Here is an 18,583-nt window from a genome sequence, read left to right on the forward strand (position 1 = left end):
GCTCTTAAACTTTTAGGGTTTTGTTGGCATAATAGGTGCAAAATAGTCATTCAAGGTGGTTTTCATTCAAGGTAATTTTTTACCATGTGATTCCAGAGTTAAGTAAGAATTAAAAGAAAGATGCAGCTATTGGCTGAAACAATAAAATCAAGAGAAAAATCTGATTTGAGGGGAAATCTTATAAGTTAAGCCTCTAACTTGTTGCAATTAAGGACAATGAGAGATGTCAAACAGAATGGCGGTTCTAGAGAAATGGCAGGGCCACTGAAGAGGCAGTTTGGAAGTAATCATATCATCAGGACTAGATTTAAGCTGTTTTCTCATAAAATGCAGGCAGTTTGATATGAACCAGGCTTATGATAACCATCACTAAAATTTACTTTTGTTACAGTGCTTTCATATTTTTGTTCATCAAAAGCGAAATACCAAGTAGCGCGAGTTCTGTGGACACCACACCGTTAATGACAGAGCATGTGAGTAGAATATGAAAAACCATATGATTTGAAACATAAAATTAAGGTAAAAGGGAAGTGCATAGATTTGAAACACAGATGGGAAAGTAGTTCTTTTTTTCCTTCATCCGGGCTGTCTAAAATATGTTTTCATATTACATATTTATTATAGTTAGGTCTAGGTAGTGATCCATCAAGATTGCCATAGGAAAGCTTTTCACCAATCACAGAGACCTACTTCTATCTATTATTGGTAGATCCCAACTGGGAGATGTATAAACAAGCCCATATTTTGGAATGGCTTAAGGATTTCTGTAATAAGAAGACCCTAAAGGCTGAAGAAGAATGTGAAAGTTACTTTAGTAAGAGAGAGGAAGGAGGTCTGAAAGTAAGGCCCTGAGAGAGTAGTGGGAAATAGATCAAAGGCAGCCAGTGAAAGGATAAATCAAGTCATAGGGAAGTTGGAGTAGGACTTGATTTTCTTCCTTTTTCTCTTTTTGCCACATCCTTTTCCACTCAAAGATAAAGACAAGAAAGATGTAACAAATCACTGGTTGAGTTTGAAGAACCTAAATGAGTCTGGAGTAGCAAATCTAGATTAAATAGGGACAACATTTATAAGAGATCTGACAGAAGACAGGTTCCAGTGACCACATACACAGAAATGACTTCAGGGCGAACCCCATTGCCATGAGCCCAGACTCTAGTCCTTTCTATTTCAAGTAGCTCTCCTAGCTGCCATGGCTCCATTGCTATCCAGATGCCCTCTGAAACTGGAATCCCACACCCCCACTGACGTACTGCCTCCCTGAGGGTGCTCCCTGTACTCCTTACTTCAAAATTAACATTTTCTTCTCTCTTCCCTCTTCCCCTATCAAAACCATCATCAAATAAGGTGACTGAACCCTTAGTTAGGTTGAAAAAGTTAACTAATAATTAGCTGAAGTATAAGGGAAAGAGATTTGCTAACCCATAGACATCTCTATTCTGGAAAATGTCACAGAGAGAAGGGACAAATTGAGACTGAGTTAAGGAGCATTCCCATGTTCCTTACCTACCCTATGGATTCGGATACCTCCTGAATCTTCAAACCACTCTTCAAGCCAAGGGAGAGAACGAGAAAAGAAATGCCACCTGGTACAAGATAAATTGTAGGCTAACTGCCTTAGATTTTCCTAAGCAAGATGGAGGGATATGAGCAAACCAAGTGTAAAGATACATAAGCAGCATGATTGGGTATTACACAACCATACATTATGAACTCCTCATCACAAAAGAAAGCAGTATTGCCAAAGGAAAACTTGACTTAACACATGATAAAGAATTCAAATCTTACTTCTTATCTCTTACAAGAGCAGTAAGAGTATTACATCAAGTAAACTTTAGCCAAAAGGCAAAGATGATCCTATTCAATATTATAAATATTATAAATTTGCCTATAATTTTTATTGACTCAGAATATTAACCTAATCATGAAACATGGCTGGACATGTTTTATTAATTCAGTTAAAACAAAAACAAAAACAAAAACAAAAACTAAGAAAACTGCCTATCAATCTTAGGTATTCCGTAGAAGAGTCTGAGTTTTCCTTGGTTCTAATTTTTTTAACAGATTACTAAAATATGCAAAAGAAACACAAGCATTGTTAACTTCTGTTACTTTTGATAGGTGTATCAAAGTAGCCATGTATTAAACTGAAAAAATTTAAACAGAGAAGTTGCCAACTGCCAAACCATTCTGAATGAAAGAGGAACAGAATCAGAAACATTTGAGTCTGGAGATATCCACAGAATCAGAATGCATAATGTCAATTGTTCATATTTTAAAGTATGTTTGGGAAAGAAGAGAAAAACACTGAAAATCTTTTTGTCACCAATGTGATTATCAAGGAATGCTGTTTTTGTTTTGGTTCATGCCAATATTTTCAATAGGTGATCAACAAAATTCAAGATCCCTGTCGTGACTATTCCTGGGTGGATAAACTCTCCACACTGCAACAGCGCATAGTGTAAGAAGAGGTTCCGTTATTCTCTTTCATATTTGGGTAAAGCAAGGATTACTGGAGTGAAGTGATACTCATCTGAGTTCAAGAAGAAAATGGTAACATAAGCTCTGACTCCTGTAGTTTGATGGTGGAGAGACCTTCTTGTCCTCTGCTGAGTTTTTAGGTACAGAGGTCCTTGATCTCAGTGTTTCATGGAATTCTTAAGCTACTGCAGTATCTCTGGCCAATAAGAAGCTGACTAAAGCAATCTCATTTTGCAACAATTTTGTGCCTAAAGTAAAAGAGGTAATATAGGCCACAGCACAGAGTGACCGATATGCTCTCAGCAATCACAGTCGAATTAGGCAATACACTTCTCTAATACTGCACTGCCCAGGAGGCCTGCCGTCCGCTGGAAGTCCCTACACTCATGTGTTAGACGATTTTATAATCTCACGATATTCATTTTCAAATATAGTAGTATACTCTGGGTCCATGTAGTTCTACCCCCCATAATCATAAAGACTGAGAGAGTTTGGCTTACCATCAGCCCCTGTGTTTTAGAGTTTCTTGTGGGACGTTTTTGGATTCACAGAGCAATGTGAAAATGTGTAAGCATATAGCTTGCGATTTAGTCAATGACTGTTTTGGACCTTCTGTGGTGACACACATAAGCACTTTAAGAATATAAAGCATTTCCTCTGTTAGTATGTACACTATTCTCACAGTGGGAAAGAGGCAGTGCCTGGTGCATAACAAATGCTCGATGAATGTTTAAATCAGTTGAGTGAATGAAAGAATGAGCTCACAAATACGCTTTGGAAGATGAACATGTTGCTGTTTTTGCTTCGAAGTAAAACCGGTCTCTCAAAAAAACCACATTTTTTCGCAAAGTTTCTCCCTTCTTAAGGGATTGTTAAGAAAACCATTTTTAATGTATATTTATTTTTTAATTCTCAAGTTAGTTAACATACAGTGTAGTCTTGGCTTAAGGAGTTGAATCCAGTGATTCATCACATACATATGACACCCAGTGCTCCTTCCAATAAGTGCCCTCCTTAATGTCCGTCACCATTTAGCCCCCACCCCCATCAACCCTCAGTTTGTTCTCTATATTTAAGAGTCTCTCATGGTTTGCCTCTCTCTCTGTTTTTCCTTCCCTTCCCCTATGATCATCTGCTAAGTTTCCCAAATTCTACATATGAGTGAAATCATGTGATACCTGTCTTTCTCTGACCATTTTTGATTGTCTCATGATTGGCTAGACCTGATCTATTAGTCCAGTCTGTGCCTGGGATACCCCTTTCAGGACTATGTGCTCCAGGCTTCACCAGGACACAGGGATTTCCAGTGTGGATAGAGCTGATGGGCCCTGTGAGCTCCTATTAAAATAAACTTTAAGAATATGTTTTAAGCTTGGAAAGAAATGGGTTTGGTTTTTGTTTGTTTGGCTTTGTTGTTTGTTTGGTTTTGGGTTTTGTTTTGTTTTTTTTTTTTTTTTTTGCCTAAAACTTTCCTGTTTCATGCCATTATCCTTTGTATTAACTTAAAGGGATTGTTCCAAAATATTAATCATCTCTCCTTAAGATTATTGGGAATACTTGCTTCATGTGAATAAGGCCCAAGTCTGAGGAGTCAACATGAACCCCGTGCTAAGATGAAATATTCTCTTTTTACAAAAAGTAATGTTTTACTGCAAATATCCAAATTATTTTATTAAATCAGCATTTCTTGACCATGCCGTAGTTGACTAAGGCATAGTTGACATAGGCAAGTCTGTGGATTTCCATCATTGTTTTGAACAAGCATGCATTTAGTATTTTGTCTATCCTAGCCCTGTGCTGGGTGTTATTGGTTAAAAAAGAAGCAGAGGGCATAGCATCAGTTCACAAATCGTTCATATTTAGAGAGCCAAGTTTATTATGATGGCAATCGTCCTATCTATGTAATGACAATTTACAATGCTAATCCATTATAACTTCTGTAAATTGTGTACATCCACTATTAAACAGTGGGGGACCAAAGCTTCAGTCTGTGCCCTGATGCTGCTCTGACCCTGCAGGGTATTTCTTTGACTTTTGACAGTCATGGAGCTTGAGATAGATGAGTGATTTCTGCTTAACTGCTTGTGATTTATACTCTGAAGCATGCTTTCGTTATGATTCCATTTGTGTGTTTGTCAGAAATACTGCTGTGGGTCAAGATTAGCAGTGATGTATTTGTTTTTTAAGGGGCTGCAGTCTTGCAGTGATATCTGGAATACTCTACGGGTCTACGTTTGTGCCAATCATTTATATAAAGGACCACAGCAAAAGAAATGATAGCATATACACAGGGGCAAGCCAGTATGGTAAGAGTAAAACATTATTTTACTTTATAAATAAACTCCACACCTGTTTTTCTACTTAAGAATATAAAAAGAATGTGATTACGTAGTAAATCCTGGCACATAGATTTGATATTTTTCATTGTAAATGGTCACTAAAGATTAAAAGTAATAAAGGACTGTTTGCGTATTTTCACATGATCATCAAATATAAATATAATCAACTTTAGTCAGGATTTATATCAGCTACTTGGATGTTAACACATGGTTCCTGGCTTTATAGTAAGATTTAGAGATTATTTTCCAGTTAGTTAATCTCTGGGAAAATATGTACTCTTCTCTTAAAAAAAAAAAAAAAAACTGAAGTGCGGTACATATCACTTTAAAATGAACTAAAGGTCAAAGTATAGCCTCGTTAGAGGATATTGTTTTTAAAGCATAAAGTAGTGCATTGAAAAGCCCAACATAGGCTCCCAAGTTATCTCAGTTTCTAGTGATAGAATTAGTCTCTCTGGTATAAACTTAACACTATATGAAATAGCCTTGTACAGATTCATCAGGAGATGAAAGGGTGTCTACTGCAGAAGTCCTATCATTATGTTACAGCATAGTTTCCATCAATGAAATTATAAAAGAATGAGATTGTGGGTAATCAAGTTCTAAATTAGATGGTACTGAAAATGAATGTGATCTATGTTCAGATAAGGGAAAATTTGAAGGGCAAAAGTCATGAGGGAAAGACTGATAAAAAAAAAAGCTGGTATTTGAACAACGTTAATTGAATGGATAGAGTGAAGAAGGAAGACCGTTGTTTCTTCCTTCCTTTTTATATTCAGCCCCATGAACACCACTCAAATCTTTTACTAACTTCTGTCTTTTTTATAAGACTTTATACAATACTTTTGGTGTTTTTATTCTTTTCATTTGTAAAGGAAAAAAAAACAATAAAAATAGAGTAACATAGGATAAATTAAAAGAGGAGAAAAAAGAGTGAAAAAATAAAATGGAACCAGGAATGAGTCTAAACTCTGTGACACATCTGTACACTGGCTAGAAATGGACCATAAATTTTGCTCTAAGGTTTCTTATAGACACAAGGGAAATCAGATCAGTCCCACAAATCAGTGAATGCAAGATAAAAAGAACTAATTACCCAGGAGTACAGTTGTTCTTGGTCCTGGGACGTAATAAACAATGTACTCAACAATCTCTTTATGTAAAAGTACAATCAATTCTTAGGGATCTATCCTATGAAAATTTTTTTTTTAATTTTTTTTTCAACATTTTTTATTTATTTTTGGGACAGAGAGAGACAGAGCATGAACGGGGGAGGGGCAGAGAGAGAGAGAGAGAGAGACAGAATCAGAAACAGGCTCCAGGCTCCAGGCTCCGAGCCATCAGCCCAGAGCCTGACGCGGGGCTCGAACTCACGGACCGCGAGATCGTGACCTGGCTGAAGTCGGACGCTTAACCGACTGCGCCACCCAGGCGCCCCTATCCTATGAAAATTTTAATGTAGTCTGGTAGGAATACACCTTATTCCAATTTATTCAAAAATAATCCTATGGAGGTATAATTTTTTATTTCATTTATTTAACAAACACGTAAGTAGTACATGAACTGTGCTAGACACTGTTCCAAGCACATTACAATAACTCAGTTGACCCTCATAGCAACCTTTTGGTTAGATGCCATTATTATCCTTGTTTTACAGTTAAGAAAACTAAGAAAGAGATTAGGTAATTTGTCTGAGTCTCAAAGTTAGCAAGTAGTGGATTGAAGATCCCACCCAGGTGGTCTGTGCTTTTAAAAACTGTGTTATGTTGCCTCTTGTGGTGGTCCATAGATGTGTTGATCCAGAAGTAGGGTGTAAGATTTTAGAAGAATAGACAAACTCTTTGATGTTCAAGCTTTTCTCCTTAAACATGGCCACTCATCTTTGTCAAAATTTTAGTTGAGAGGAACATCCAATGTGGCCTTCCCAGCCAATAAGTTATAGTACACCCGTCTGTATGACTAGAGTACAACCTAATCAAACAATCAGTGGAACTGCAGTTTCTCAGATATTGGGCCACCATAATGTAATGAGATTTATAATAGATAATTGAATAAAACTCTCTTTGGGATAACTTCCTGAATATCCTTCCATATAACGTCATCTGCAACAGAGATGCTGGTCTCCAAATTGGTCACCATATAAAATTAGCACTCCCGTAATTTTTTCACACACACCCCCCAAATACAGTCTACCTGGAGATTTGCTATAGCCATTGATAAAATTAAGTCTGAATACTATTCTTTTTTTAATGTTTATTTATTTTTAAAGAGACAGAAAGAAAGCATGTGTGTGAGCAGGGGAGGGGCAGAGAGACAGGGAGAGAGAGAATCCCAAGCAGGCTCTGCACTCTCAACACAGAGCCCAACGCAGGGCTCAGTCTCATGTACCATGAGGTCATGATGGGAGCCAAAATCAAGAGTCAAATGCTTAACAGACTGAGCCACCTAGGCACCCCAGTCTGAATACAATTCTTAAAAAGAAGATCTTATTCACATAATGTTTATAGTTTCTTATTTATCTTTCCAAGATAATCATAAAAAAGTCTTTTAGACTTGATTATAATAACTAATTTACCACTTTATATTTCTAAGTTTTAAATATGTTAATTTAATTCCATATAAACAGCATGTAGAAAACTAGGATAATAAAATATAATTAATGACTGTTTACTTTTAAGGTTAATTTTGGTGGATTTGTTTTATTATTAGAACCTTAAATATATTTGAAATGAATGACACATTTGAGAGTTTTATAATATGTATTTTCAGATTTAGACTATGTTTTTGCACACTTCAGTGGCATCTTTCTTACAAGTACAGTCTACTTTTTCGCCTACTGTATAGCCATGAAAAATAACCCTAAGCTATATCCTGAAGCAGTCTTGCCAGGTAAGAATATTTACTATAAAAAAATCTTACTCTGTGAGAGTACACTCACTTAGTTTGATTAATTGTCGTCTGGAAACCAAGCCATCCTGTGTGTGTGTGTCTGTGTATATGTTCATTCCCTAATCGCTTTGACCCAACTCACAACTAAATATGAAGGATTTAAAAGCCATGAAACTGGATATGAAATACTAGTCATCACAGAACCTGAAACTTGAGCAGTGAATCTAAGATCCACTGGTTTCCTACACCAGAATATCTTGTAAATTGACCATCAGACTTTATTATTTCTTCTTCATTACCTCAGGATGTTTATTAAAAGTCAGAGTCCTATGACTATTTTTTTAAAGTGTCAACAAATAGAAATTTGTAGTCACTTAGGTCAACAAACATTTTCTCTGAAAAATAAGAAGAAGCCGTTTTAGAGTTTGAAAAAAGCATATGTTGAATAGCATGCTTTGGGCTTAATCCATTTGGCATTGTTGGTAAAAAATACATACACTTTCTCACTTATTTTAGAGTTTGCCATAATGCAATTTGGGACATAAGTCCACAAGCAAAATTTTTTTAAGAACAAAATAAAACATATGTCAGAGATTCATTTTGAATACCTGATTCAGTAAAGTCAATGTGTGCTGCTATACCATTATAAAAAATGATAAGATATGTACTGAACACTTAGCTAAACTATCCTGAAATTTATATCTGGTATTTTCTTTCAAATTCTAGGAGGCTTTTTTTTTCCCCCTTAGCTCTAAGCATCTTTATGTTTATAGTTTAGCATAAATGGTGTTCACAGAGCATGCTCAGATCCAGTATCGTCCCTTGGTCCTTCTCCACTAGCCAATCTTTACCTCAACCACAACATTAGGTATTTTATTTAATGTCAAGAAAGTGAAAAAATTGATAATTATACCCACAGCCATCAAAAGCAAAAAAAAAAAAAAAAATGACTTGGTTTCCAAAATTATCATAAAACACAGCTCAAAAATCCATGTTGGCCGACAATGTCAATGGGAATGCGTTGATATGAGCAACTTAATATTCCTGCTGTATCTAGAGCATGGATTTTTCAGGAGAGGAACGTGGCTTGTAAGTGTGCACTGTTTGTGTGTGTTTCAGGTTTCCTGTCAGGAGCTCTTTGGGCAATAGCTACCTGCTGTTGGTTCATAGCTAACCACTCTCTCAGTGCTGTGGTCAGTTTTCCAATAATCACTGCTGTAAGTAGCTAACTCGTCTTTCCCCAGTTTTGTTTTTTAAAGGTAAATCTGATTTTTCTGAAGCAACCCTAGTGAATCACTGAGGACTGTCATGGAGTTTGATTTTTTTAAGAGTACGATGTGTATAATAGTTTCATGTGGATTCACCAGCAGCCTCTGGTCTCATGTCCTTGACCACTAAGGGAACATTGCTAACCTCATTTTAGCAGGTTTATTAATCGTTGATATCCTTGCAGTTTTTGTCTGGTCATTTTACCTAATGTTATTTTGGATACATTGTAATTTGCTGTTTATAACAATATTTATCTCTACATGACAGTTTATAAATTAAAAATGCTCTTGTGTATATTCTGGCACTTGAAGCTCATGAAAACCTTGTGAGACAGAAAGTACTTCAGACTCCTCATGTGGAACTTCATCTGGTACTTTTTAAAGAAGGCTTTCAGGAAGTGCTAAAGCAAACTACTGTCTCTGGATGAGTTATATGATTAAACATCAAGTTTTGCGCTGTGCTTACGAAAGGGAGTTAATGGGGTAGCTAATTCTTTTTAACATATTATTTCCTCAGAAGAGACCATTTATTTTCTGGCACTAAATTCTTAATAGAATGTATCACATGGGGCCTTTTACAGAGGACACTGAGTAACAATAAATAATATTCCTCAAACAAATTTACAGTAGACAGAGATTTGGTTTTTCTATCACTCTTTCTTGTATTAAATTATGGTAAAGACTTAGGACAAAACATTAAAGCCTAATTCAGTGGAAATAAATTGCTGAGGTAGGTGAGGTATGGGCAGATGGTCGGTGGGAGTAATCACTGTGGCTTTTGGAGACTTGCCTGTCTGAAGGACTGTTCTCGAATCACCGTGATATAAGCAAAGTCTTCTCACCCACCAGGTGGAGCTTCCTCTGGTGCCTGGGGTTTGTTACCTGGGGAAAACAGGTGTTCCTGGGAGTTGAGGGAATTGAGCAACATTACTACTAGGTTCTTGTTTGGTTTCACTTTCATTATTCTAGTCAAAAACAACCTTTTCCACATGCAGACAAGATTCAGTCTTTACCTCAAGGATCTCATATTTTTCTTTATTTCATTTCTTGGGAGAACTAGATTTTTTTAACGTTAACTTTTTTTAGTGGAAAATTTCAAACATACCCATTACCCAGCTTCAACCATAATAAATATGATCAATTTTATTTTATCAAAAGAGCACTTTTTTTTTTAAATTCCAGGAGCACTGTTCTTCCCAGGTACATATATTTCCACTGTTATGTACTCACTGGTAACTAGATTGTGAGTTTCTTGAAAGCAGCATCTATATTATTTATTAGCAAATGATAATTAAAAAGGAAAGAGGGAAGGAAGAAAGGGGGAAGGAGGAAGGGAGGGAGGAAGGGAGGGAGGGAGGAAAGGAGGAAAGGAGGGAGGGAGGAAGGAAAAGAGAGAGGGAGGTGGGAGGGAAGAAAACAGAAGAAAAAAAACCCATGTAGCAGGAGCAAGCTTGTTCCCTCTGCTCTAAGTTTTCTCTGATAAATCTAAAAGCTGAATCAGTTTATTCAGAAGCTCGGCTTCTGAAGATAGCTCAAGCTCACCTCATTTTCAAAGGCTGATTTACAAATGTGCAATTTATATTCATTTTATGGAAGGAAAATATGCAATCCCAATTGCCAAAAAATCAGCTATATTTCTTATCCAAAACTCCTTCCTACCTGGCTCTCCTCTGCCTGAATCAAAGAGGATGTCCACACTTTGAACTGTGTTTGCATTATGTTTAGCAAAGCACCATTCCTATAACCACATCACTCCCTACAATAACCCTTAGACCACGTCTAAACTAATATTTAGGAAATCATCACCCAAAAAGCCTCAAAGGGCAATGATACCTTTTGGCATTGTCTTCTATTATGTTCTCTGAATGGATATAAATTTTCAGATTAGAGAGGATAAAATTCTTGAGTGATTGGCATGATAACATTAATATTATATCCCCCATTCTATTGTTTCCTCTTATCCTGTCCCAAGTCAGTGTGGAATTGCCTGAAGGACGCAGATGCTTCTTGTTTGATTTGGATTTTGAGGCTTAGGACCTTACGTCACTGATAAAAGACAGTTCCTTTGACCTAGTTCTCTGGCTCTTTTGATGTTGAAACTTCCAGATGCTGATAAACAGAGTAATGTATTTTTATTGCCTCGCTTACATACCGGGAGTAGAGTCCAACTTTGCTGACCCAGCCGTGTAGATGGTTGGAGTAGTGGAAGGGGAAAAACATGTTGGAATTGTTTATGTGAAACTCTTCCAGAGTTTGTGCAGAGCTTGAAAAGGAATCCTAAAAATGCTGATACAATACACCTTCTCCACAAAGACCAAATTCCATTTTTTTTTCCTTCTCAGCTATAAAAAGTTAATAAACTTTAATAGCTAAAAGTTTCAAACTGCAGTATCATCCTTCCTACCTTCTTCTCATTTCCTTTTCCTATATTATTTTATTCCTGTCTGAATAAACCTATTGCTTATTTATCTTTACATGGCTTTTGTATCTTTCCATAATACTGTCATTAGCATTCGTTGGGATTTAACGTTAGACATAGTTCATCACCGTGCAATAGTATCAGTTTAAGAATTTTTTTTTAAATATTTTTAACGTTTATTTATTTTTGAGAGAAAGAGAGCGTGGGGTGGAGAGGGACAGAGAGAAAGGGAGACACAGAATCGGAAGCAGGCTCCAGGCTCTGAGCTGTCAGCACAGAGCCCAATGCAGGGCTTGAACTCACGAACCGTGAGACCATGACCTGAGCTGAAGTCGGATGCTCAACCGACTGAGCCACCCAGGCGCCACAAAAATGTTTTAAAGTACATTATTGGCTGGGTCTCAGAGAACATACTACAGTTTCTTCAATTATGAGATTGCCTCATTCCCAAAAAAGTTATCAGTGGTTTCTACACTTACTTCTATTAATCCTATTTCTATTGTCCTAAGTTCGTTAGAAAAACATAAACTATTTGTTTATTAAAATATTATAAGTAGATAACATTAAAGAAAAGTATTACATGGCACAAAATATTACAGCATCATGAATACAATAAATATGAAAATCATAAAGAAACAAAAAAATCTTTACTTTTTACCTAATGCTACCTTGGTTAATGTTGAATTAGAGCTGAGATTATGAATAGTTTAAGCTGACAATATTGTTGTATTGTTTTCATGGCAAAAAGTTACTCAAAGCATAAGGTCATCTCTCCAATTTACTGTATGTAGAGTACACGTCACAGAAAAATAACTAATCTAATTAGAACTTTTCTTTTTATTTAAGGGTCCAGGATTTATAGCTGCAATGTGGGGTGTCTTCAAGTTTAAGGAAATACAGGTATGTACAAGAAAAGGGCAGATTTAGAAAACAGAGGTAGGTCCAGGTAAGAAAGGTATTTAATACTATGTTTAATACTATGTTTCTGTTATTTTTCTGAAAACTGTATGTGACTCCTAAGCCCAGGGCAGAAAACACATGAAAGGATTTAACAAGTGAAGATGTTCAAAATGTTATCATCCCTAACAAGGAAAGAAAATACTAAAGCTGTGATAATTATTATGAAACATATTTCTTTCCACCTCAGCCCCCAGTCCAAAAATGCTTTAGTTGACTTTATTTTCCTTTAAGAGATTTTGGTTAAATAACCAATAAAATATGATGAGAAGGAAATTTTACTTAATGTAAAATCTGGCAGATAAACAAGATGAAAGATTTTTTTTATCCTAAGATTAAAATATCCCTGAGGCAAATGGACCTTGGGAATAGATTTTTCTGTTGGTTCTCATGTCTCTCAAAGGCTCCATAGCAAACCAGCAACTTTATAAGAAAATGGTGGGGTAGCAAGGGACTATTACCACTTCTCTTTCAAGTGTAAATGATGGCGATTTAAAATTGCATTTATTAAATACTTCTAGGATGTGTGTGTGTGTGTGTGTGTGTGTGTGTGTGTCGTTGTTGTTGTTGTTTTCATTAAAAATTGTTGTAGGAGCACCTGGTTGACTTAGTCAGTGGAGCATGTGACTCTTGATTTTGTACTCATGAGTTCAAGCCCCATGTTGGGTGTAGAGATTGCTTAAAAATAAAATCTTAAAAAAATACTTTTTAATTGTTTTCAGAATTTTTCCCATTTACCTTAATTTGAGGAACATATGTGAATAGTATTTTTGTAATAGCTTTTACTAAAAAATATTTATACAAATTAGAGACACTCTGTCAAGGCATCAGAGATGTAATATTTTCTATCTTAATCTGCAGCTATAACAAATAATTTCTGGTTCTAAGACAATCTGATGTTACTAATATCTGGGAACCAAAAGGCGACCCATATACCTGGATGATCCTTAAAATGATTGATTATTCAATATTAGATATAAAATATCATTTCCTGTATTTTAAATGAAATGTTTTGATTTAGAAAACCATAATTTGACAGTACAAGATTCTCAAATTTAAAAAATAATAAATTTGTTTGGAATATATGCACCAATATCTTTTTTTTTTTATGCATAAGACAACTTAAAACATTTATAGAGCCATAAATTACTTTCATACACATTTCTCATTTATTTTAGTTAGGGTTGCTTTCCACAAAAAGTAGTTCTATGTCCAAAACATGTCGTAATCTCTTTGCAAGTATTTCCTCTGCCCCAATCAGGGCAATGATTTCTATTTATTTATTTTTAATTTTTTTTAATTTTTTTTAACATTTTTATTCATTTTTGAGAGATAGAGAGAGACAGAGCATGAGCGGGGAAGGGTCAGAGAGAGGGAGACACAGAATCTGAAGACAGACTCCAGGCTCTAAGCTGTCAGCACAGAGCCAGAAGCGGGGCTGAAACTCACGAATTATGAGGTCATGACCTGAGCCAAAGTCGGACACTCAACCGACTGAGCCACCCAGGTGCCCCATGATTTCTATTTAAAAATTGGGTGTTTATTATCTAGTATAACATACTGAAGCCTTAGAAAATCACAAGTGAGCATAGTTTATTTGCAGTTATAGTTAAAAAGAAGCACAAACCAAAAATAAATTTAAAATAAAGGATTTGAAAATTACCTTAGTTACTACTGCAGTAATAATGTAACTGAATCAAAAATCTTCTTTTCTAGTTACAAGAACCTCTTGGGAGAGAGAAACCCTAACCATTGAGCCTACTGTTAATTCCTTAGTCCTCTAAAAAGAACTAAAAGACATTCAAAGAAAGCTTTTTTTGTTGCTTATGGACACCTTTAAAACGACAGCTCAGACCAAATTTTTAATGAAAAGCCATGGCCAAGTAGGGCTTAACTGTGGAGTGCAAGGATAGTTTATAATGTGCAAATTAATCACTGTAATATAATGTTAGATAAACAGAGAAAAGCTATGTGATAATATTTTTTCAAAAGGCATGTGCTAGAATTAAAAATCAGTTTTTAATTAAGAAAAAAAACTCTTCAAAATGTTCAAATAGGAGAAAGCTGTCTGTCAAAAAAAAATAGCAAACAAATAGCTAAGGTGAAACAAAAGTTCTCTCTCAATTACACCTCAATAAAGCTGAAAACAAAAGGTCTTCTCTTTAAATTGGAAGTCAAAAGATTTCTCCATTATTGTTGTTATTCAATATTTTCTGGAGATCCTAGCCAGTGTGATAAAATAAAATTAAGAAAGAGCCAACATAGATGTAGGAAAGAAAATGAGAAAATTGTCATTTGCATGTAACATTATCTTCGTTAAAAATTCAAGACAGTCAGCTGAAAATCTTGAGATCCAATAAGATTATTTGGTAACGTGCTGAAATATAGGATAAATATAAAATCAATAGCTTTCTAATACCAATAACTGATTAAAAAGTGGAAAATGAATATTATTGAAAGCTATAGAAATTATTAAAAGATAAGAAAATAATCAGCAAGAAACATGCTAGATTTATAAAACCACTCAATTTCCCACAAAAACTTCCTACAAAACATAATATCAGAACAAATGGGGAAGCTCACCGTATTCCTGAGGGAGCAGCTCACTGCTGTCAGTAGACAGTTATTTCCAATTCACATTCAGTGTGATTTCTACAAAATTCCAACGCAATTGTCTCTGGAATTTTGAGAGTGAGTTTGGCCAAGTATGTATGTAAAAATAAAGAGAGCGAGGGCAGGGGCGCCTGGGTGGCTCAGTCGGTTAAGCATCCGACTTCAGCTCAGGTCATGATCTCGCGGTCCGTGAGTTCCAGCCCCGCGTCGGGCTCTGGGCTGATGGCTCAGAGCCTGGAGCCTGCTTCTGATTCTGTGTCTCCCTCTCTCTCTGCCCCTCCCCTGTTCATGCTCTGTCTCTCTCTGTCTCAAAAATAAATAAACGTTAAAAAAAAATTAAAAAAAAAAAAAGAGAGAGAGAGAGGGCCAAGATGAAAGCAGAGAGTGACTTTTATTGACCTTCTGGGAATTAAAAAAAAAAAAAAAAGCAGAAGAACTTACAAATCTGTCTACAAACAAAATTTAATAAGTTGATAAACTTATTAACATTTAATAAAATGATAAGTGAGGCTTATCATTCAATGCATGTGCCTAACTGCCTCTTAATGGGTGGCTTAAAGGCAAGTTTTAAATACTTTACATGCCACCGAGTTTAAGAAAGAGCTGTCAACTGAACACTGACACCAAAATCCTATCAGAATTTTTAAACATTATTCTTCTTAGAAACAAGATAAAACCCTAGAGGAAAACAAAAGCAACACATGTATCTCTATGACTTTTAGGCCCTACCAATTATGTCTTGAAGCAGTACTCAAAGACACATATTGGAAAGTCTACAACCTGCAGGAGTAAGAACTTAATCTGAGATCCAAGTACTTTTTGTGCTAAAGGGTTTAATGATTTCATTTAATCTTAATGCCATAGGGCACCAGTTGGATATTTTCTACTTCCAGTGTTCTTTTATATCTGCTATCTGTTCCTCTTTGGGAAGTTTGTTTTGTTTGAAATTTGTTTGAATTTTATATTTAGCTATTTTAAGCTAGATATAAATTATTATTTTTAGAAACACACATTAGCCACAATGTCTACAGAAATACAGGAGATTATCGCTACAACAATTTATAGGTCAGTAGCTAATCTCAGATAAAGGATGAGATGATTTGTGACCTTAGTAACTGCTTCAGAAATCCAAGTTAAAAACTTTTTGCTTTGGGGAGAATGTTAGCATGATCTTTTAAGTGCTAATATTCACCTTTGATATAGGGAAACAATTGCTGTTGCCCAAATATAATTGGTCTTTTTCTCTAGGAGACTGGGAAGTTTGAACAGATTCTTCACCTTAAAGGGAAAAATATTTTACTCTCTGAGAACATTATTCTTCTGTCTACATAGACAATAAAGGAGAGAGCTTAGCAAATAATCAGAGAGCTTAGTCCCATAATCAGGTTATAAAATGGTAATAAGTGAGGGCCCCGTATGTTGTTTTTTCTTACTTAAGTAATTGTATCAACCGTTTAATTCACAAATGACATTTGGAAATCACCTGAGTGTATTCATTCTTTGAACAAATAGGTATTGAGTGCTTGCTCTCCACCAGTACAGGTATCTAGGTAAAGGTTGCAGTCTTCAACACTGACAAGATATCAGGGAACCTTAAAGTCTTAGCAGGAGTGTGTGTGTGTGTGTGTGTGTGTGTGTGTTAATAAGCTCCTCTGTACTTAGCAAGGCTTTGTGGTGCTGTTTTCATTTGTGGAACTTGTATTAGAGGGACTTTGGGTAATATTCCTACTCACAGTGAATCAGAAAATTCAGCTGTCCCCAACTCAACTTACAAAGACTTCTCTCATCATCAAATACAGGTCAATTAATCCATTCTCTCCCAATTCTTTATTAGGTTGAAGAAAGAGACTATACGCTTTTTGGAATTTTGGCTATGTATTAATTGGCATTAATCCTAATAAGAGCTAATAATGATATTATATTATTTGACTGTCAGGAGATCTCAGTGCACTTTTAGACATAAAGTCTAAACATAGACAGAAAATCTAAAGTTAGGGAGGTGCTGGTCCTGTTTTACTTCATGATGTTCAAACCTTACCTTAGAGCACCAGGGTTTATATTTAATGTGGGATATAGACAGCCTGGCCAGTATTCAGATGGGAATAGCCTGGGAGCTTGAAACTATTTCATATGAAAAATGGTCAAAGGAGCTAAAATACTGATCGGGAAAAAAAATTGCTTCAGGAATATAAGACAGTTATTTTTTAATGTTTCAGGGCTTATCTTGTGGGAGAGAGATTAGAATCGATCTATCTGTAACCCTGGAGATAGATAGAACTTATGGTAAATAAAATATTTCTACTTAACACAGAAAGATATTTGTTAATCAGAGATGGACTGGCCACATTGGGAAGTGGTTCTCAGTGTTCCCCATCTTTAAGATCAGTGGACCTACCCATAGCTGGGCAAGGCAAACTTAGTCTCTCTGTTTCTTTCTCATCCTTCAGATCGAGCTCTATCTCTCCATCTGTACCTTGTCATCTGTCCCCAAGCAGACTTTAGTTGCCTCCTTAATGATCTCCTTGCATCCATTCTGGACCCCTGCAATCTGTTCACCATCCACAAATAAGTGTGGGCTTTATAAAATGTGAATCCCATCTTTTCACCATGTCCAGCTGCCTATGTCTTTGCCTTCCCATTACTTGGAAAAATAAAACCTCAAACTGTACATGACCTATGAGCCCCATGTATGTTTGGGCCATAGCCCTCCAACCTGGTTTTTATCCACTTAACTCATTGCATGGGTCACACTGACTTTCTTTCCCTGGCAAGTATCATACTTTCTCATACAACAGAGCTTTGCACATAAAATTCCTTCTACCTGGAGTCCCTACCTGTTTCCCTGCCCAATTAATTGATACTTACAGTTAGAAGCTTAATTCTCCACCATCCAAACCAGCCTCATTGAGATTCCTTTGTAACACACCTCAGAAACAATCATGCTTGTTTACTTATTAACATTCCTCTCACTTTGTAACATTCTTTTCTGTGATTAACTTCTGCCTGCCATATTATATAATTATCTGCATAAGGGCACATTTTGCTCAACATTTTAACTCCGGCACATGTTGATGCAAAGTGGATGTCCACATGTATTTACTGAGTGGGTGAATTAGCAAGGCTCTTGTGGGTTTTCAAGAGAATCTGAATGATTGCTTGGAGGAATAGCAAAAAGCATGCAGGTGGCTGGAGCAGAGAGTTAGCAAGGTCCCTAGCAATCTTAAGAGTCTGTGCTTTCTGCATGTTTGATTCAAATTTTCTTAATTACAGTTACATTTTTTTTATTATTCAGGGTCTACAAAACTACCTATTGATGATATTTGCATTTTGCATCATCTTGACTGGCGCATTATGCACGGCTTACTCTAAAATCTAACAGTCATAAGACCAGCAGATGGCAGCAGTGGGTAAGAGAACACCACTACGGGACTCCACAAATATGCCAAGGACAGAGTTCATTTTCATACAGCAAATGGATCTCCACTTGTCTTGGACTGGGTAAATGATTTTTTTTCCCCACAAATGTGAAAATAAAGAAAACTAAGTTTCAGTCAAGTGTAAAAATGAAAAAATCTGCTAATGAACTATTTATGAAGGGAAGACTTTCCTGGGTGACT

General features: G+C 36.0%; 1 protein-coding gene across 7 annotated transcripts in view; it reads left to right on the plus strand.

The window, feature by feature from the left end:
* Positions 1 to 18,583, plus strand: part of TMEM144 (transmembrane protein 144) — a 62,894-nt gene that overhangs the window by 26,773 nt on the left and 17,538 nt on the right. For 6 of the 7 annotated variants that reach the window (XM_049631229.1, XM_049631228.1, XM_049631231.1 and 3 more), the window contains 7 exons: positions 392 to 473; positions 2,385 to 2,461; positions 4,669 to 4,787; positions 7,590 to 7,709; positions 8,829 to 8,926; positions 12,243 to 12,296; positions 18,259 to 18,521. In XM_049631229.1, the coding sequence (XP_049487186.1) occupies positions 392 to 473; positions 2,385 to 2,461; positions 4,669 to 4,787; positions 7,590 to 7,709; positions 8,829 to 8,926; positions 12,243 to 12,296; positions 18,259 to 18,342 (634 nt within the window). In that variant the 3' untranslated portion in view covers positions 18,343 to 18,521. Of the gene's footprint in view, positions 1 to 391; positions 474 to 2,384; positions 2,462 to 4,668; positions 4,788 to 7,589; positions 7,710 to 8,828; positions 8,927 to 12,242; positions 12,297 to 18,258; positions 18,522 to 18,583 lie in introns of those variants that run through there. The other variant, XR_007457921.1, reaches the window with a different exon arrangement.

This window comes from Panthera uncia, chromosome B1 (genome assembly GCF_023721935.1).
Source record: "Panthera uncia isolate 11264 chromosome B1, Puncia_PCG_1.0, whole genome shotgun sequence".
Taxonomy (NCBI): Eukaryota; Metazoa; Chordata; class Mammalia; order Carnivora; family Felidae; genus Panthera; species Panthera uncia.